Below are 20,791 nucleotides of genomic sequence, written 5' to 3' on the forward strand. Positions count from 1 at the left end.
TAAACCTGATACCTATCATAGTTCAGTGTGGTTGTAGCTCAGAGGAATAAACCTATATTGCTCTGAGGGTTGTAGTGTATAGAAATTGAACCTATGACAACCTTATCGATGGTTGCCATGGTGATTGATTCAATTATTTTGTAAACTATGTGTATTTATCGTTTTGTTTGGTTAAATTACCTTCATAATTAAATAGTATTTTTGAATAACTACAATTTTTTATTTTTATTATTATTCTTTCGCAAATTTTTGAACGTTTGTATAATCACTACCCACTGAAATGACGTTTTTCCATTCGCGAAATGTCATTTAGAATAAACTTTTAGGTTATGTTTTCTATATTTAGTAAAAATGTAATTAGTAACATAAATTTATTGTCTGAGTGGTTTAAAACCAAAAATGACAACTTCACCTACCAAAGCAAAACAAAAACTCTCGTTGCGAAAACGATTGTTTGTTAAAAAGTCACCAAAAGTTGGCTGCTATGTAGACACCGATTCTAACGATGAATTCAACCAACCAACCTCACGTCCGATGTCCCCAGCAGATCCATTCATAGCACAAAGTGCCCATAATGCTGATTCCAGCATGGAAAATAGCCGAAGCTGCAAGAACTCTGGATATGATTCTACCTCTAGTGACGTCCATCCAACTGTATTAGATCATCACAACGACGACGAAAAGAATTCGAAGTGCTGCAAAACGTTTTTCAGGCGTTCACGCCCTAAGAGTTTGGTGGAGGGTCATTCTTTAAAGGACGAATCACATTCTCGACCAGAGAGTCCTAACAATGATTCCAATAATAGTTTAAGTGGTAATAGTTTATCGTGTACAAAAAGTGAGGAAATACCGAAAGCGACAGTTTCTTTCCCGAAAGGTGATGACCCTAAGAAAAGTTTTGAGCATTCAGGTTCCTTTGAAGGCATAAAACCAAAGAGTAAGTTGTTTGTGAAAAGGTTATCGGCAGATCATTTAATTTCAAGTGACACAAAACCGCTGTACCATTCATCATCACCTGAAAGCGATAGAAGTAATTCATTGGACCGTAAACGGAGGTATGTTTATGTTGCTTAGTGCTGTCTGCATATTTGTTTACAAAAAAATATATGTTATTGTATTTGTTCAGAGCCAAGTCAACTATAACAAGGTCGTCACATGCTGGAAGCACAGATAGCTTGGCTCGTCACTCATTGCTTGCTGCACAAGTGCTGCGTCTCATACCCACTCAAGAAGCAAGGCAAAGGTTGGGCCATTATTTATGTTCATTATTGGTTATTGGTGCTTGTTTTCATTATGAAGTGTAAAACAATTGTTTCTTATTGGAAGTTATGAAAAAATAAATTTAACCAGGCAACATTGAATGTTTGTCATGACTAACTACAAAAGCTTTTGTATGTTGATATATCAAAATGTAAAGTGAATTCTATGGAAGTGTTTCATGTATGTTACAGTTTATTTTTTTTTAAATATTGTTTCATAAAGTATGTTATTAAAAATAAAATGGTACAATATTGGTGTTAGCAACTAATTCTTTATTAGCTATGCCAATCAAGATTAGCTATAAGCTTATGAGCTCGTAAGCATTAAAAGATTTATGTGATAGATCACACTTATCTACCTTTTTACAGAAATTATTTGTATGGAAGATTAGCGTCTAATTCTTTACTTGGCACAGCAGAGTTAGAACATGTATTCCCAGACAGGGAAGTTAAAATATTTGTGGGTACTTGGAATATGAATGGACAATCTCCACCTAGGTGAGTAGAAAATTATTAAAAAATATGTTAAAATGCTATCTGCTAAAAATTAAAAATCAAAGTAACTATCTAGAAAACAATAGAAATATTTTGTTATTTACAAATAGCAACAGCTGTCTACTAATTTCTTTTATATTGTTGATGTAGTAAAGGTAACGGTAAATTTTTTAAATTTATTTTAATATGTTATTTATAATATTAAATTATTAAGATATATTAGTAGTGTTTCCAATAATCCTTTTTAATTATTTTTTAGAGAATTAGCCGATTTCATATTCCCAGAGGAAGTGAAGCATGTTCCAGACATATTTGCTATCGGCACACAAGAGTCGTATTCAGAAAGAACTGAGTGGGAGATAACTGTGCAAGAAGTATTGGGGCCATCACATTTATTACTGCATTCTTACTACTTAGGTTAGTGACATTCAATTTTCTCTTAAGTGTCTTGAAATTAAAATTAAATCTATGTATTGCTCTGCTGCTGTTGTTAATTAGCTCAACTCTACTATTATAACTCAAGAATGCTATTCCAACAATTTTATTAAAGTCCGTGCAGCTCATATTGGGCTAGAGAGATTACTTGCTTCTATTTGATATATTTCTTCTTGAAAATATAAATATTTGAAAAATAAATGTTACTAAATATATTTTTTTATTTAATATCAGGCACACTTCACTTAACAGTATTCATAAGAAGAGACCTCATATGGTTCTGTTCTCTACCTGAAGATGCTAGTCTGTCTGTCCGTCCAGGAACCGCTTTCCGAACGAAAGGCGCTGTTGCAATATCCTTTGCACTATTTGGTTCAACATTTCTTTTTGTTACCGCACATTTGACTGCCCATCAAGAGAAAGTTAAGGAGAGACTGTCGGATATCAAGAGAATAATCCGATCGATAGATTTACCAAAGAACTTGCCGTGTAGACATAGGAGTAAAGGTATGATGTTTTATTTATTTCGTTATATTCAGATTCTTATTAGAAATATTCCTCATAGTACTAGGCTTTATAATTTCTTCAGTTTGTGATAAAAATTTGTGAAGTAAAAGGAAATATGAGTCATAATTGAGTTAAGTAAATTCAGTCTTTATCAACGTAAACTTATAAAATGTTGGGTTCCTCTTTATTTTATAGTATGTCTATTCTATTTGCAGATGTAACAAATAATTTTGACTATGTGTTTTGGTGTGGTGACTTAAACTTCAGACTTGGTGAACCCAGAGCTGCAGTATTGCGGTGGATAGAACAAACACAGGTAAATATAATTATTTGGTAATTTTAAATACTTGAGCACCTTGTTCTATTATTTGAATATACAAACCAATATTATGATTATCATCTTTTCATGCAGTATGTAATTATGCTTAATAGACCGGGAGATACTGACACAAAATTTCGAGTCATTTGTAACAGGATGGCGGTTCTACAGGGGTCTTAGTACGCAATAATAAAAAGAAAAATGATGGTGTGATCGCTGGTATCGGTGGTTTAGTCGCGTGGGCGTTAGCCGAACTCGTCGGAAAAATAGCGAAAGTCAAACGATTTGTAACACAAAAATTTTAGTATTTATCGATAGCCCATAAAAAAGAAGTAGGCGGTAGTGTCATGCCATACTTTTCCGGTGTGACTTACAGCCCGCCATACCGACGCGAATATGTTGATTTAAATAAAACAATTATTCAACCATTTGTACCAGGCTAACTTTTGCACAGGTAACCATCGTCGTGCAGCCATTTACGAAAATCGCCATGCCATACTTTTCGGACGATTCCAAATGGTTGCCATACCGCCGAAAATCTGCAAAAAAAATTTATTTCGCCAAACTTTTTGTACCAGTATTGCATTTGGATTTTTGGAGAGTATTTGATAAAATGTGACCATTATTATATTTGCCATACTTCTAGTAGGGGGAAAAAGTGCTGTCATACTTGAAAAATTAATTTAGTATTAATTTATATAAGTGAAGATTTCCAACACCTACATCTTTGAAATTTTGTATTTATATTCTTTGATCCTCAAACTTCCAGGAAAAATAAGTGCCATACTGTTACAAATCGTTTGACTTTCGCTATTTTCCGACGAGTTCGACTAACGCCCACGCGACTAAGCCGCCGGTACCAGCGTTCACACCATCATTTTTCTTTTTGTCATTGCGTACTAAGAACCCTGTAGAACCGCCATCCTGTTACAAATGACTCGAAATTTTGTGTCAGTATCTCCCGGTCTATAAGAAATCTTAATATATATAAATCTTGTGTCACAATGTTTGTCCTCAATGGGCTCCTAAACCACTTAACCGATTATAATAAAATTCGCACACCATGTGCAGTTCGATCCAACTTGAGAGATAGGATAGTTTAAACATGTAGGTACCACGGGCGAAGCCGGGGCAGACCGCTAGTAATGGGCAAATGACCGCTATAAATGGATATTTTATTATTTTTTTACAAAAATATTTATTGTATTATAATTGTATTGTATTGTTCGCAGTTCCCCCTCCCCCCACATTTACCGCACGGGCTCTTGCACGCGGACCAATTGACAGCTGTGCTCGAAGATGGTGCCGCGTTTAGGGATTTTAGAGAAGCCCCCATCAGATTTCCACCTACGTATAAGGTATATTAAAACCTTAAAACAATTTGTTTATTTTAAAATACAGGAATGGATACAATAACAGTTTATTAATTTATTTTTTGTTAGCTAGAGCTCTAAGGGAAAACTTATTGTTCTATGCTATATTTGAGCTAAATTTTGCCAAAGTAAGGAATTAAAATATTAAACATAGATACAACATTAACTGCACTCATATTTTTTACAACATTAATTGTTATTCGTTATAAACAAAAATCATTAATACCGAGTATGTAATTTTCAGTATGACCCAGGCAGTCAAAAGTTCGACACATCGAGTAAACAACGCGTGCCGGCGTACACAGATCGGATACTGTTCAAAGCGAAATGTATGACAACTAATACTTCTGCGCCGTTTGCAGGTAAATTGATAATAATTTCATTGTAAGTTGCTTCCATTCAAAATGGGGAAAAAAATATATTCTATGTTATGGTAATCAGAAATGTAGGGTTCTATTAGTGAAAGAAAGTTCGAAATCAAGTCTAAAAAATAAAAATAAAAAAAACTTGTGCAATGCATATAAGTTTATGCAGACTACATGATAATTTTCAAATTATCATGTTGTTTGCATAATGTTTACCGTTAATTATGATCAAACGCAAACTACATCAAATTACGTATAATTATAATTAAATGTATTAGCCATATTATGCTTGATTAGTACCATAACAGTAGCAATTAATATGGAAGTCTGCCACTCGTTTAAATACCGTTATGTATATTATATCAACAATTTAATGACCATGTATAAATAAAAACAAGTAACAAATGAAAAGATGCACAGATAATAAATTTCAATAAATTTAATTAAATCTATATCTTCCGATAGAGAACATAAGATTCAGAGTTCAACTTTGCTCCTTTTTCTATTAAGACTTATTATGATGAAAGTTGGTACAAAGACAGTGTAAGACCTAACATAGGATTGTTTTTTATTCTGATAATCTCATGAGAATTGGAAATGCATTTTCCTTTATAGAGAATCTTTAAAATAATTATTTTACCTAGGTCTTCGTCGCGTAAGCACTGTTCCAGTGACATCCGGGTTAAAGTGCCTAGCGTATAACTCAGTACAGTCAATATGTACGAGCGACCATAAGCCGGTGTGGGGATTGTTTTCAGCAGCACTGCGGCCTGGTACTGATGTGTATGTATTATTCTACTAAATTTATAGATATGATTAATACAGGCATATTTGATGTGATATAACATAATTCCCTAGTTATTTTTTTACTTTTGAAAAGAATCTTAACATTTGTTGGTGAAGAATTATAACAATTTTATATAGAGGAGTGTGGAATGCTAGTATTTTTCACAAATAATGCATTAAAAGACATGAAATAGGTAAACAATTCCATTTCACACTACAACGCATTTGACACAGACACGCACATTCTCTTATGTTTATGGTTATGGTCGAATTTTGAACACCACCACCACCACTGACCACTTTTACACATCATTCATATTAAATAAATATTATAGGACATTATTACACAAATCGACCTAGTCCCACAGTAAGCTCAATTAAGGCTTGTATTGTGGGTACTAGGCGACGATAAATATAATATTTAATAAATACATATATAGATAACACCCAGACCCAAGAACAAATAATTGAGTTCATCACACAAATATTTGCCCTGACCGGGGATCGAACCCGGGACCGTCGGCTCAATAGGCAGTTACTTTACCACTGCGCCAACCGCGTCGTCTAATATTGATAGATTAATTTTATATTACAGGGTACCATTAGCAGCTGGTCTGTTCAACCGCGAAGTATACCTTGAAGGTATAAAACGACGTAGAGCTCTCCTAGACCATGCGCCAGGAACCTCTGCTGTGTGCAATATACAATAAATATATTTACCACTTAAAATCGGAAATAGCTTGGAAAAACAAATTTAAATTATTTCAAAATTCCATGGAAGTTTTACATTTGTAATTCATCCTTTTTTATAATATTTCTAAAAATTAGTTTTCCTCAATTATAACGCCCAAATTAGTTACCTTAATTGGCATTTGCATTGGTATGTTTGCAATACATTGTTATTGTATGTATAACAATACCAAAATTATGTTTAATTACTTCGTTCGGACAATAAAGGTACGACAAAAAAAATGCCATTCGCACATTTATACACTATTGACGTATACTACATCGAAACGAAAATATATTTCTGTATGGTGAGTAAATTTATATTAAATTGACTTATTTCAAGCCAAATAAGGTATGTTGGGTAAAATAATTCAGACCATATAGTCACATTTGTGTGTTCTTAATTCCCATGTTATATCCAGTTAGCTATTCTATTCAGCTTTAATTACTATATTATAAAATAGATTAATTCTACTCTTTATATTTACTTCATACATATTATGTAATCTACAAAGTAATCAGTTTTGTATATGAATTGAAATTGAAATATTGGCTGTCTAAACGCATAAAAAAGTTAAATTGTTTACGGTTTTATGTTTAACTTATTATTTTGTTGAAAAAAAAGAACGAAGATTTATTCAAGGGATAAATTTCATGTTACATATATGTTTTTAATTTAATTTTATTTGTGGATTGAAAATTCATCATTAATATACTTAGTACCAAAGTATTTGTTTACTAAAAGACATGTCTAGTCAAATGTGAATAAAAAGTATTCCATGTTCAATGTGCTTATAACAATAGTCATTAGGTTAATTAGTTTTAGTCATTATACATAATGTATTCCATTATATTATTAGATTGTTTTGTCCCAATTATTTTTATTAATTATTACTTGAACTAAGCTACATTTGTAGCTAGTTCACAGAGCTTATTTGCTTATAGTTAATGTTATTATTTATTTGTTCTTTATTGCACTGTGTATGTACTGAGCGCACTTAAGTGTACAATATTTTATTGTGGAATCTAACTAAGAACAGGAAAATCAATGACCTTTTTGTGATAAATAATGAAAAATACGATTTATTTAATATTTCTGCCAATAATGGTGATAATTTTGCCTGACTAAATAAAATTCCTTCTCTTAGTTGGATCGCATAGTACTTGTATTACATTAACCTGGTATTATTTGGTTGTGATATAATATGAAATAACTTTCATAAATGTAATACTATGATCCTAAACATATTTATTATTTGTCGCATTGATCTTTAGATATTTTTATCCTAAAGGAGTTTATTTTGAATTTATCGTTCAAATGGTCAATTCATCATTCTTTATATTTTTTTACTATGTTGGATTCTTAAAAATGCTTCAAACTATTTACTTATTTGAAAGATTTTTAGTTTGAACCATAGACAAAATTTTTGTGTTACGTTGAATATTTTCATATATTTTTGAGTAAGTTTGCGTATCATGATATTGTATGAAATATTGTTTATTTTTAAGTGGCAGTTAAGATATTATGGCATATCAATTTCAGTTCATAATTAGGGAAATATTTTTATGTTCAATGTATTAAGTTAGTACCTACTACTGTTTTATTTATGTTCATAATACTAAACTTAATTGTTACTTGTGTGTTCGAGTAAACCATATTGAGTGCCTGCGTATGCTTATGAAGCCTTAATAAGAAGAAAAACAGCTATATGTTTCATATTTTCTATCAGACTTCAGAAATGAGAGGAAACTTGTTTGCAATGAATGTGTTCTAAACGAGATCTATTATGAATTATTATCAAAGGATTGTTAAATTTTCGAAAATAATTACAATTTGTACAATATATCATCTTTATTATCAAGTACCATAACGCAATTTCTAGCAATATGGTTGTACAATATTTAACTAGTCAACGATAGCTATATATGTACTTTTATGCTTAAGGCATATACAATTGAATAAAGATGATGAAGAATAAAATATAAGTACCAGTATTAAATTAAGTATTGGAAGTTTCATGTTATAGTTGTAACGCCTAGTTCAGTATTACTTTACCGACGGAATATTGTTATATTATAATATCGTATGACAAGTCTACACACATAGACTTCGGCCAGCCGTCTCAAGAGATGTTTTAAACATTTTCATACATAAGTGCTGTGATTTACATTCGTCTAGTCGGTGTTTGTGATTCTTCTAAATCTATATGAACGTTTTAGTCATCAGTAGACGTGGTTTATATCACGATAATATGGAAAATTTGTCCCCTTTCAAGAAAGAAATTTAAACTTTCTAGTTTTACTTTAAAAAATTGTATCGCTTGTCATTAAATTAACCAACAATAGTGTTAGAACTGATGTGACGTTACGTTTCTAAGTACATAGTTATGTGTGGTATATAGTAAAAAAGAAGTAACTACCCTTTTCAGTGTATGAGCTATCGACAACCAAATACGCACAAAATCTAAACCTATGCGCCTTAGTACATTTTTGTGTTCTAATATTATATACAACTTATGTATGTTATAGATTAGATATATAAGAGAAATATATATAGCAGTCATTAAAATCTGGATACTAAAATCCACGAATTCCAACGATATTTTTTATATATAATACGCCGGCCACACACTCGACGAGTGGTATGGGAAGTAATGAGGAAAGTAGGCAGAGACATAGTGTGGCAATGTTACTCGTCATGCCACTCGTCGTGCTCATCGTCCTGCTCACTGCTCTCTATTTTGTCGGTTTTTGCGCGCGAGTCAAAGGACCGGCAATACGAGTGCGAGTGACTGGCCACATAATCGCACGATCGCAGTCCGCATCGAGCGCTCGCGCAAGACGTATGCAAAATTAGAAATTATGTCGTCGCCAAGCATGGAATGGTCAAATGAAAAAGTGTGAAAGCGTCGTCCTCAAACATGTTTTTTAACATGTTTGAGGACGACGATGTAGGTATATTTACTTTTACTACCTACATTAATATAATTAGCTATATTAAAAATGCATAGCGCGCACGCTGCCACCGTTTCAACGTCCATTGTCTCACCAAGGCAAATGACAAGTGAGGAGCGCCGCGATTAATCGCGCAAGTAGAGCAGTGTGTGGCCAGAGACGGCAATGTCGCGGCGAATAACGGCAGCGCGATGAGCATAGTGTGGCAGGAACATAACATTGTTATTGCGTTTTGATTCTACAGAAAATTTTCAATTAAAATCTGAGGTTTGAACTTTTCATGATGTCTAAAAAGGTAAAAATTTACTTTTAAACAGTTTATCTAACATTAAATGTAGATCGAAAACATTCTAGTCTGATTCATTCCAAAAACAGTAATATTAGTTAATTCTATTGGAGTGGGACCTTTATTGCTACGTATTTATATAGTGAAATATTATAAGTGGATTAGTTACAGTCCAATTTAGTCAAACTAGATACAGATCTAAATTCTGGAAACTTTTATGGAGTTTTATACTCCAATAAAATCTTTATAACTAATATGATTTAATATTAATGGAATTGAAGCTTTGAATTGTAATTTGAAGATAATGCTTATTATGTTCCTTAATTTTTTTTAATTGTCGTCAATATAGTTAGATATTTAATAATAAGTAATACATTCTCGAAATTTCAGAAATGTTCCCGTAAGTATAGATTTGTAATTGGAACATTAGTAGCAATTATTTGAGATTGTAAAACAAATAGTGGGAAATAAAACAGTAAATTGTGCGTACAAAACTAGTCATACTTGTTGCCAACTATTTGTGTCAATTACCTTTTTCAATATTCTGATAGGACTAGACTCTACAATATAATAGTTTGTGTTACTAGAAAACACGCTTCAATAGAATGGAAGTCAACTAATTTAAATTCTTTTATACTACGTATTTTGTATTCCAAAAAATTTATTAGGCCAAAGAATAATGGATTCATTTGGAGTACGTATAAATAAAGAGAAGAAGAGAGCTATAGTTGTGTTCAGTAGAATAATATAGTACGTCCAGTTCATTACTTAAATTTTCGACCTTATTTAAGTACTCATTGGCCATTTCTTCTTATAGTATAAATTTCTAGTTTTTCATGTCCCATCAAAAAGTAGATTTGTTTCGATATAAATATCTAAATGTTTAATTGTCTTCCATTACTTTTTTATGTCATGATATTCTTTAAGACAGCTTCATAGTATTGCTTTTTGTCCTTATAGTTCTGATTTACAATCAGAACTATAAGGACAAAAAGCAACTCGTCTCATTGAAAAAATTACAAAGCATTTACCGTTTCTTGATTTCAGTTATATTAATTAGAGCAATGTTTTACTAAATATTTTAATAGTTGCTACGTAACACTCATTGTACTGAAAATGTAATTTCATTCTAGAAAAAGATCTTTCTAGCAAGTCTATAAATCATGCAATGTATACAAATATTTCCATATCATTTGATGCACTTGGTATCTATAGTTTAATATGTAGGTAGTCTGAGATAATCCCTGTATATCACTATGTTAATCAGCATGAATATTGTAGCTTTTTGCTCATTTTAATAATCGTTTTGTCGTTTAGCAAGCCTTGAAACTAATTGCTATTTGTCTAAATATATTCCACATTCTGTTGTGTCTAACAAATGTTGTATTTTATATTTTAAATATTATATTCTAGCACCTATATGTTAATCTATACTGCGTATGATAATATATGTAGTAGTAAAATTAAATTGAGCATCTGTACAAAGAATTAAATAGCATACTATTGTAAATTTCATTTTTAATAGAAGAAAGAAATATATTTTTAAATATATTGTAATAACGGCATATTTTAATAAGTCATGTTGTGCGCAATACTAGTCTTGTTTCAACATGAAATGTTACGCTGAAATAAACATTTGATGCTAACATGTTGTTGTTTTTTTTTTCCTTTTGACTCCTTATTTTTTAAGTAGGTACCATAGAGATCTAGAGAGATGCCAATCGCTTGCGCTGAGTACGAAACCGTGTCTCATAAAAAATTTACGCACACAACTGCAGTAAACAAAATCAAAACAATACTTCGCGTTGTGTGCGTGTCATCACACAAAAATATGAGAGCGACTATTCGTTCGCACACTAGATTGTAAGTGACGTACGTATACAGCACCACTACAGCTTGTTCTTTTTTTGGGCATATTGCTGCGACACCGGCCCCGCCCCCTAACCATATCTCCCTTTAGTTTCTGTGATCTGTGGTAGGTACCCTCATATTTTAACAGCAAAGCTATCTTTATAAAAAAAATTATAGACACACTTCCATAGAGCAACACAAATATAGGAGTTAGAAGGAATCGGGGTATTCGCCTGCCACCTCCCCTTTCTCATAAATACTTTAAATTTTAGCGAAACCTTTTTTGGGGTCCTATTAAGATTAATCTTTGGTTCAATGTAATAAAATAATTTAAGTAGTTATCCGATTTCTCTTAAGAACATACAGTTTCAATCAGAAATAATAGCAATAAAATACAATAATGTTTGATAATGTTATATTGGTACCTCATTGTTATATTGCCATTCTACGCAAGCTTGACCCTTCATACCATTAACTTCAATGTCACACCACTTTTCGTAGAACTTTGCTTCTTTCTCTTTTCCAATGAAAAATGTGACTTCGTCCTTAGCTTGTACTTTCACTATGTATGATTCTCCACCTTACAAAAAAATATAGATATTATCACCTATGTACTATGAAAATTTGGTTAACTTTGTATTACATACACAATAATCTCTGTTTATACACTCCTCTGAAACGGCTTGACCGATTTTTATCAAATTCTTAGCTGCCCCGGATAACGTTCTGTCTTGTACTCATCACATAGAGGGATAACAATTTAAAAAAATTCTAACTTCATTGAAACTTGACAACAGCTTGACCAATGCTTTCTTTTAACATATTTGAAAAATAGAGCAGAATAACATCTGATGGGATAGGACAGCTAGTATGGACAGCTAGTTAGAATATTTAAGACTATCTGGCAGACCGACGCATACTGGTTCAGTTAATATACAATAAAAGGTACAAGGAAATTGTTTTATTTTTATTTATTCAAAAACGGAATAGGTACGTTTATAAGATTGAACATACCAGCCTCAAAAATAAATCCATAATCCTTAGGTAGTTGTTGATTTTCTCCGTGTTGGTATAATTGGAAGTTTGAAGAATCGACCGATATCACTGATTGGTCCGACATTCGGCAGAAGTAGCCAACTGTGAGGCTGAAATTTTTTAAAGGAACGGTAAATAAGAGAAAGAGCTGTAATACAAAACATAGTATCGAGACTAATAACTAGGTAGCTTAGTTCTCTTAACATATCTCCAACAGATATTGATTGGTTTCGTAGTTATCTACAGGAACGCCAGCAGCGTGTCCAAGTTGATAATTCTTTTTCCTCTTGGGCTGACGTTACTGCTGGTGTTCCGCAAGGCGGTGTGCTTTCTCCTCTTCTTTTTAGTTTATTTATTAATTCAATATCCCTCAACATCACTTCTCTCTATCATATGTATGCCGACGACTTTCAAATTTATTGTCACACCTCGCTTGAAGACCTGCCGAATGCTATTGCTAAAATGAACGACGACGTATCCACTATTGTTGATTGGAGTTATAGTCATGGCCTAAACGTAAACCCAAAAAAGACGCAAAGTATAATATGCGGTACGAAATACTTTGTATCCAAATTAGATTTTTCTACTTTGCCTAGGGTAATAGTTGATGGGATTGCTATACCGTATAGTACCGAAATTAAGTGTCTGGGGATTTGGATTGATTCCTGTCTATCTTGGAATCGTCAAATAAAGGAGGTTCGTAAAAAGGTTTTTGCTGCTGCGGGTTCGCTCCGTCGCTTACGTAATTTTCTGCCGATACCGACTAAGATTGCGCTCGTCCAAACACTCCTTTTACCTATCATAGATTATGCTGATGCGTGCTATCCTGACCTCTTCGAATACCACCTAGACTGCCTTGAGCGCCTTCAGAATTTCTGCATAAGATTTGTGTTTGGCTTGCGCAAATACGATCACGTCTCCGAGTTTCGCACTAAGCTCAAATGGCTTCCCATCCGTCTTCGCCGAAATACTCATATCCTTCACCTCCTGTACTGTGTTCTGTTTGATCCGAGAACTCCGCTATACTTAAAAGAGAGATTTGAGTTCCTTGTGTCTAACGTCAACCCGACGCGTTCCTCTAATAAACACCGTCTAGCAATGCCACCGCATGTTAATCATGTTTATAACTCTTCGTTCACTGTGCGTGCCATTAGACTTTGGAATGCTTTACCCTTAGACATAAGAGCAGCTCAATCTCTATCTACGTTCAAAAACTTACTGAAGCAATTTTATTTATCCAATTAGTCGGTAATTTCATTGTTTATTTTATTAGTCAATTGTGTTGGTGTGCGTTTTCTATTTTATGTATGTGTAAATATATATGTATGTTTATTTTCCTATTATAATATATGTATATGTTTGTATCTATTTATGTAGTTATATTATGTATGTACATTATGTATATGTATATATGTGTATGTTTATGTATATTTATAAGCTTATATTATTATCTATTTAATATATGTAATATGTATTTTTATTTATTTTTAATTTATTTATTTTATTTTATTTTTCTGTTCTTAGTGCACTTTGCCCTGTTTTTAATTACTTTTGCACTGCGTCTCCTTGTCCACCAGGTTGTCTGGAAGAGATCGCTGTCTGAGCGATAAGACCGCCTGTTGTGCTCTTTTATTAAGTAATGTATTATGTCCTTATTTGTACTTTTCTCTGTGGTGCACAATAAAGTATTTTTGTTTGTTTGTTTGTTTGTACATATGATTTTAAAACATTACTTACTGGGATAGAATTGATGGTTGCGATATACTTCCCACGGCTATAAAGTCTCCATTGTCAAGGAATATAAAATGATAAACGTAGCGATGGAAATAACGCCACTCCCGCAATGGTCCTAAAAAGAATTTTTCATTACTTTTGATATTAAGTGTACCTTAAAAATATATCAAGAGACGACCCTGTTTGGTCTTTTCTATTATTCTCTGCGACATCGTAACTTTTAAACGAATGACCTGAGTTTAGCAAAGTTTTTCTTAATCGAAAATTTTGATCATTACCTAATATATTCCTCTATGATAGTAGGTAGAAATTGACCACCAGATCATTAGTGTTAGGGATCAATTCTCAATAAAATTTCTGTCGACATGTCTCTATGATAATCCAATAATAAATTCAAACACATAAATCCAAAATCCAATTTTTGATACCGTAGATATTTAATTAATTTCGGCTGCAGCATCTCTACCACTGCCAGAGGCTTTTAAATTTATTAAATTACAAATATTTTCTTACCGAAACTGCGGTCTCTAACACAAGGCATGTTCAATTCGTGTATTTTATCGTCAACTACTACTGTGCCCTTGATGTATCCCGACTGCTCGTAGTGAGTTTGGTGAAACCTGAAATATTATTTTTTTATTTTTTACTTATATAATATGATTTTATACAAGAAACACATAGCAGAGGTTGTACAGTGGTTAACGCTAACACTTTTACCATGACAGTATACATTGGTTATTCTAGTAGAAAAAAAAAACAAAGTAAAGAATTGTCTTACTTTTTAAGCAACTTAAAGTAGTCAGCAGACCAGGGTTCCCTTGCCATGTCACTAGCCATGCTTTTAGGAGACATCTGGGAATCGTATTCGAACGGAGGAAAATTAGCACTCCATGTCAAATTAGCCTCTACTTTTATTTTCTTATTTGGATCATTTCGGGGCCTGCGAATCAATATTTATTAGATCAAAATCTGTAGTGGGTACAAAAAAATGTATACCTATAACTATAACTTAAAAAAAATATTAAAATAATAAAATATAATCCTTACTTCATTTCCCCACTATACGACAGTTTCCAAGTGCGCATTGGTATAAAATTAGCAACGGATAAACCTTGGACTTCATGACTGTCATCATCTTCACTGGACTTCTTAAGATATGTATCTGGTAGGCTTGGTGTTAATAAAACTTCTTCTCCATCTATCTAGATTAAAAAGAATACTTTGATATTAGTAAGTTGTGTATTTTTAATAATCTACATCAGATATAAGTAAAGATGCAAATGAGAAAGCAAAAATACCTTGTGTGGAAGTTTCAGTAGAAAGCAAAAATGCCTTGTGTAGAGTAGAAACGTATATAAAACTTCATCAAAATCGGTTCATTAGTATAAGACGTAGTATATTATTATTAGTCTGTGGTATAAGTATACTGTTTTTAGACAAAAGTTTATGAATGAAATACCTACGATACCTACTATAGTAAATGTAAACAACCCATGTATCTTAATGTTACCTTTAAAAACAAAAAAGCATCGCATATCCGTTGAGGTCGTCTTGCTAATCCACAAATGAGAGCTGCACCAGATTTTGACATGCCATTAAAATATGTTCCATCCACTGCCTTCATATGAAATAAAATTAACAAAGATTTATTTATAACAATTTCTGTAAGCCAAATTTATAAAACAATAAACGAAATATGTACATAAATTTAACACCAAGAACACCAATTAACTTTTCTTTTATTCCTTTTTTTTGTCTTTATTGCATTAAATAGTTCTTACTAGCCAGTACTACTAGTTCCTAGTGCAAACTAGCCAGACCATTGTATATTGTATCAAGTAGATATTAAAAACCTACATGAATCCTAGAATTATACTTAAACTAATCTATGTATTTACCTTTGGGTTATCGCCAAGATTATAAAGTTTTTCGAGATTAACGTCGTGGTCTTGAACATGCATTACACCATCGCTGCTTCGACCCAATTCGACCGCAAACAATCGTTGTAAATGTACTTTCAACTGAAATAATAATGACATGGGAATATCAAAGGCATGCTATATAGGTAGGTATTGAAAATAATGTTATTACAAACATTAAAATTCAAGCTGAAGAGTTTGTTTGAACGCCCTAATCTCAGGAACAACTGGTGCGATTTGAAAAATTATTTCGGTGTTAGATAGCTCATTTATCAAGGAAGGCTATATAATATCATCACGCTAACACTAACAGGAGCGGAGCAATGCGGGTGAAACCGCCACAGCTAGTAATTTAAAAAAAAATATTTCTTACCTGTCTTACTTTTAAAATGGTGTACATGAAAAGAAACTTTAACGAATAAGTCTTATTTTTCTGCTGGTATACACCGAAAATAGGAGGTTTATTTTTTGTATTTAAAAACCGAAAAGTTAACACACAACATACTGGTAGTAAAATAGAGGTTATTAACACAAGCATTTTACTTATTCGCACGTTAACTTATTATAAAATATTATAATGTACTGATTATAGTTTTTTGTTATTTCATAATTAGAACCATTGACATCTTTTATCTTATCACTCTCGTATTGAGCAACTGAACTTTTTACTCAATGATAATAACTCAATGATAACTTACTATAATTATTTAATTAAAAGCGGTTCTAAACAATGTCACTACTTTCATAATTCATTAAAATACAATATTCTTCTCTAAAAAGCATTGTTAGAATTTAGAAATCCGCTAATTAAAAAAAAATGCATTTTTTTAATTAAGTACCAAATGAACCAAATAATAAAACGCCGTTATTATATGAAATATTTATTCTCTAATCTTATAGAAATACATTTAAAAGTAAGTTTGAGGCGTTCAGAAATAATGAACACATTGCTGATCGAAATGCATTTAGTCCGCAGTAGCGAGCAGATGTTTATGAACGCATTCCTCTTTGTTGATCAAGTGTGTGGTTTTGTTAACAAGTTGCATCAACGTGTTGAGGTTCTGCGACCATTCGTTCAAACGGTCCGATGAGTCCATGTTCAGTCTGAAAGGGAGTAAGACAGTTTAAATGTGCTTTTACACTGATGAAAAAGAAATTTTTATGCATAGTGTGGCATGTAGAAATAATTAAGCTGTACTTTTGCAACGACTAAGTTAAACCATTTGAATGAATATCACAATGTTTGTTATTTTGTCACACAATATCTAATGAATAACTGTCGAAATTTTATGCGAATTTAGATTTAAATAAATTGGTGTGACGGTTTTGCTATTGGTTAATGGTTAGGATTAACCGAATAAGGAGTTAGAACCCCTTTTCACTACGAGTTTTTTTTTCTCGTATTCAATCTATATCATAATTATTTGCTTACCTAAAGTGCACTACACCAGCTGGACGGTCGATTTTGGCCTTCACCACACTGCTTACAACAAGCTGGCTGAGCGCGTCTTCCGTCTCAGTGACACTTAGGCCTAACAGTTCGCTCATACGTTGAAGCGTTATACGCGTGTAGTACATTGACATTATGCGGATATTCTGGGGAAAGAGAATAAAATTTGAATGTCGGCTTTTAAAAATTTGCATAGACCACATAAATTAAGATTAGTCCATTTCATCCACAGTTATAGATCAACATGAGGTACACATATTAACAAAACATTTTATGTTTAAGGAATAAAATACTGTGTATTTATTATGTGTTTTATTATTTCACCCTTTTTTTAGCAACTAGTTTTACTGTATTCAAATGTGTATAATGTTAAATCGTAAGATAGAAACAATAAAGGGGATAATCTTTTAGAATTACTAATTGTTTGTGTGATAATAACAAAAAAAAAACAGAAATATTATAATCTAAAAAATTTATAAGTACTTACATGTTCTACAACCCTGTTCTTAAGATCGTTCCAGCGTTCTTGTCCTTTTTCATCAGATGGATTGAAGTATGGTGTTGCTCTGAGCATTTTCTCATATGAGGAGCAAAGCATATTCCATCTGATTATCTCTGGGTTGATGAACAGACCCAGGAGTTGTCTATAAAGGGAGAAAGTCACAGTTATAGCTCGTTATAAAACATATAAAGTATTAAAAAATTTATAATACATTAACTAATTATGTATTTACTTTTTACAAATTATTCATATTGATTTGAAATATTTTTGTTACAAGAAAAGATGAAAGAAGCAAACATTTTTTTTTCATCATAAAAATATGACTCCAGTCTGATTTTACAAGTTTCCATTAACCTTTTTGTTTGGTTGTATAATTTTATACCCATTCTATCTACCAAAATATACATTCTACAGTACTAACTTACTTACTTTAAATCAAACTTACTTGTACTCAGGTAATTTATCCAACTCCTTATCCTCATTAACTCTATGCGTCAAGTCAGCTTGTTCATTATCATACGGCGCTAATACAAGGAACACGACGCTACCAATCAGCGCCTCGGAGCCACCCGATTGGCCGAGAGCGCGGAAGTGACGACATACTGATAGGTACGCTCCATTGTGCTGATCTACAGCTATCATGAGCCGATAGAACTTTTCTTTAAGCTCCTGTAATTAATATATTTATTAATATTGTTAACCCATTGACCACCGAGCGGCCCGATCGGGCCGAGACACAATAGATTTTCTATTGTGTCTGTGATCCGAGAACTGACGGATTAAAGAACAGAATTGTGGTAATTGTTAAAATTGTGTAATGACGATTCGAAAGTGCTTCTAAAAGAAGTCTAATTGAATAAATAATGTTTGAGTTTGATTTTGGATTAACTTTTCCATTGCTTATTATATACATATTTTTGTTCATCCATTTTAAGAACCATACTATTATAATAATGAAAAATTGAAACAATCAGCTGTTTACTACTGCTTCAACTTCCCATCAGAGCTTCTGTTAGTTAATTATTAGATAACCTGTTAAATAACAATATTGATATAAATAAAACAAAAAATATCATATTTCTTACCAGTGTATTCTCCTCTTCAAAGAATTTAGTATTAATCTTCTTGGAAATAATTTGAGTTCTGATATAATCTTTTATAGCTAGACAGAGCCTCATTTGTTCCAAGATAAGTTCCACCTTCTCTCTCTTGTCCATAGAGCCATATGTCTCCACTTGCAGCTCTTGTATTATCTTTGCTGCTTCTGCAACATTGTCTTCCTCTTCACGAATTTTAGCCAAAATATGGGTGAGACGAGCTCTCTCTACCTCCACATAAATTTTCCCTTCAGTTATTGTTCTCAGTGTTTCAATGAGTTTTATTTTCGTTTCTTTGTCTGGTGTTTTGTCCACATAGGTACAGCACTCTTGGACCATCTTTACAACAGCTTGCTTGAGTTGTGACCTGAAAATATTGAAGTTTTTAAAATATGCTGTATGAATTATTCTTCTCATGTTTTCAAGCAATGGTTATTGAATTTACACAAAATATAAACACAAATTGTTTCCATAATACCAGCTGAAATTTTATTTCATTGAAATTTATCCCTCAATATTCTTACCTTCTCTTTGAAAGCAAAATTATGTGATCATTTAATGCTGTCCAGTTCTTAGCCTCAAAACATATTTGTACTATAGTGACCAAGATCCTTGCTGTTGAAGCCATATCAGCTCCCTGTAAAATATGATTGGAATTAAGAGAAAATTTCAACAATTGAAAATATCGGATACCTTCTTTATTTGGAGTATACAATATAATATTATATATTCAAGAAAAAACTCTACACTGTTATATCTTATCACTTAAGAAAGAAGAGTGAATTACCGTTCTGGTTTGTTTTTCAAGAGCTAAGAGTTGGTCAATAGCTTCTTGAACCTTGCCACTAGCTGCCCATGATTTCCAGATAGGTATCTTTTCATCACACGTAGCACTATAGTCCACCTGAACAAAGAAACAGAGTTATTCCACCGTAACTTACGAGTCATTGTAAGTTTAAACATATCTGACAATATATTATTTTGTAATGATAAACTTACTTCCATTTTTATTATTTTGCCGCTAGCATCGAGGCTTTCAATATCACCGTTGGAAGTCATGTTGAAGGTTTATACTGAAATGTAGAGTAATTCAGTCAGTACTACGTTAGTGAAAATGCATATTTGTTTCCATTAGGAATTACTGGATATAATTAGTAATCGACAATCTACTTACTGGACAACCTTTGCAGAAAGAAAAAAATTTAAGTTAAATGAAAGAATGTTTGTAATAACAGAGTTTAGAGTTATTTAAAGTTGCAATTTGCAAATTTTAATATTTTGGGCTAAATGCAAGCTCACTGCTAATGACAGGACAACAGACCGATGATCGATGACATTACACTGACAACCAAAGATAATATAAAAATGAACTAAAATAAAAATAAATTATGCCATTCACATTAATATTTTTGACGAAAAAATGGACAAGTTGCATATTAGGTATTCTGTTCTTTAGAAAGATGAATTTGAAGGGTTTTAAGCTAATGCATAGCTTCTATCGCGGGCATTGAGCGTGGGGACCGAATCCAGAAATTCCGTAATGAAAAAACCTCACGCTCCCCACTCCGACGGGCACGGAGGTGTGTTGTATAATCGTTATATTCATTAAAAAATACTATTTATTGAATTTCACTGATGGATTATGGATAAATTAATGATACAGGTGTGGAAACAGTATTCATAAAAAGTTAACA

At 32.4% G+C, this 20,791-nt stretch overlaps 3 protein-coding genes across 4 annotated transcripts; 1 reads left to right on the forward strand and 2 right to left on the reverse strand.

The window, feature by feature from the left end:
- Window positions 1-315: 315 nt before the first annotated feature.
- On the forward strand, window positions 316-7,142 carry INPP5E (Inositol-3-phosphate synthase). The gene is made up of 10 exons (XM_089698120.1): window positions 316-1,055; window positions 1,127-1,243; window positions 1,629-1,757; window positions 2,014-2,171; window positions 2,424-2,696; window positions 2,912-3,012; window positions 4,248-4,373; window positions 4,633-4,750; window positions 5,398-5,536; window positions 6,135-7,142. The coding sequence occupies exons 1-10, from the start codon at window positions 400-402 to the stop codon at window positions 6,247-6,249; spliced, it is 1,932 nt and encodes a 643-aa protein (XP_089554246.1). The 5' UTR covers window positions 316-399; the 3' UTR covers window positions 6,250-7,142.
- Window positions 7,143-11,761: 4,619 nt separating this feature from the next.
- Window positions 11,762-16,797, reverse strand: LOC149486494 (uncharacterized). Of its 2 annotated transcripts, none has more exons than XM_089697812.1 (9): window positions 16,743-16,797; window positions 16,028-16,150; window positions 15,640-15,747; window positions 15,177-15,331; window positions 14,908-15,069; window positions 14,643-14,749; window positions 14,133-14,244; window positions 12,375-12,505; window positions 11,762-11,940 (listed from the first exon to the last, which is right to left on the reverse strand). In XM_089697812.1, the coding sequence occupies exons 2-9, from the start codon at window positions 16,088-16,090 to the stop codon at window positions 11,774-11,776; spliced, it is 1,005 nt and encodes a 334-aa protein (XP_089553938.1). In that variant the 5' UTR covers window positions 16,091-16,150; window positions 16,743-16,797; the 3' UTR covers window positions 11,762-11,773. The 2 variants fall into 2 exon arrangements, with proteins under 2 accessions (XP_089553938.1, XP_089553937.1); XM_089697811.1 differs by lacking the exon at window positions 16,743-16,797 and adding an exon at window positions 16,422-16,659.
- A 116-nt stretch (window positions 16,798-16,913) lies between these two features.
- Rpn5 (regulatory particle non-ATPase 5) lies at window positions 16,914-20,430 on the reverse strand. Its single transcript, XM_089698113.1, has 9 exons — window positions 20,272-20,430; window positions 20,097-20,170; window positions 19,885-20,001; window positions 19,622-19,734; window positions 19,086-19,464; window positions 18,446-18,669; window positions 17,986-18,142; window positions 17,481-17,644; window positions 16,914-17,152 (listed from the first exon to the last, which is right to left on the reverse strand). Exons 2-9 carry the CDS (start codon window positions 20,154-20,156, stop codon window positions 17,014-17,016), a joined length of 1,353 nt encoding a protein of 450 aa, XP_089554239.1. The 5' UTR covers window positions 20,157-20,170; window positions 20,272-20,430; the 3' UTR covers window positions 16,914-17,013.
- Between the last annotated feature and the right edge of the window lie 361 nt (window positions 20,431-20,791).

The sequence above is a fragment of the Colias philodice genome, chromosome 8 (assembly GCF_061535455.1).
Source record: "Colias philodice isolate Cphi_HAF_F1 chromosome 8, ilColPhil1 Martin Lab GWU primary, whole genome shotgun sequence".
NCBI lineage: Eukaryota > Metazoa > Arthropoda > Insecta > Lepidoptera > Pieridae > Colias > Colias philodice.

Coding starts and splice junctions, on each gene's coding strand:
- Rpn5 (XM_089698113.1), bottom strand. CDS start 20,156: ATGACTTCCAACGGTGATATTGAAAGCCTCGATGCTAGCGGCAAAATA. Junction 19,735..19,884: donor TTGAAAAACAAACCAGAACG/GTAATTCACTCT, acceptor CATATTTTACAG/GGAGCTGATATGGCTTCAAC. Junction 19,465..19,621: donor ATTTTGCTTTCAAAGAGAAG/GTAAGAATATTG, acceptor CAATATTTTCAG/GTCACAACTCAAGCAAGCTG.
- LOC149486494 (XM_089697811.1), bottom strand. CDS start 16,586: ATGCTTGTGTTAATAACCTCTATTTTACTACCAGTATGTTGTGTGTTA. Junction 16,151..16,421: donor CCATTTTAAAAGTAAGACAG/GTAAGAAATATT, acceptor TTATTATTTCAG/TTGAAAGTACATTTACAACG. Junction 14,750..14,907: donor TACTTTAAGTTGCTTAAAAA/GTAAGACAATTC, acceptor ATAATATTTCAG/GTTTCACCAAACTCACTACG.
- INPP5E (XM_089698120.1), top strand. CDS start 400: ATGACAACTTCACCTACCAAAGCAAAACAAAAACTCTCGTTGCGAAAA. Junction 1,758..2,013: donor AATGGACAATCTCCACCTAG/GTGAGTAGAAAA, acceptor ATTATTTTTTAG/AGAATTAGCCGATTTCATAT. Junction 3,013..4,247: donor GGTGGATAGAACAAACACAG/GTAAATATAATT, acceptor TATTGTTCGCAG/TTCCCCCTCCCCCCACATTT.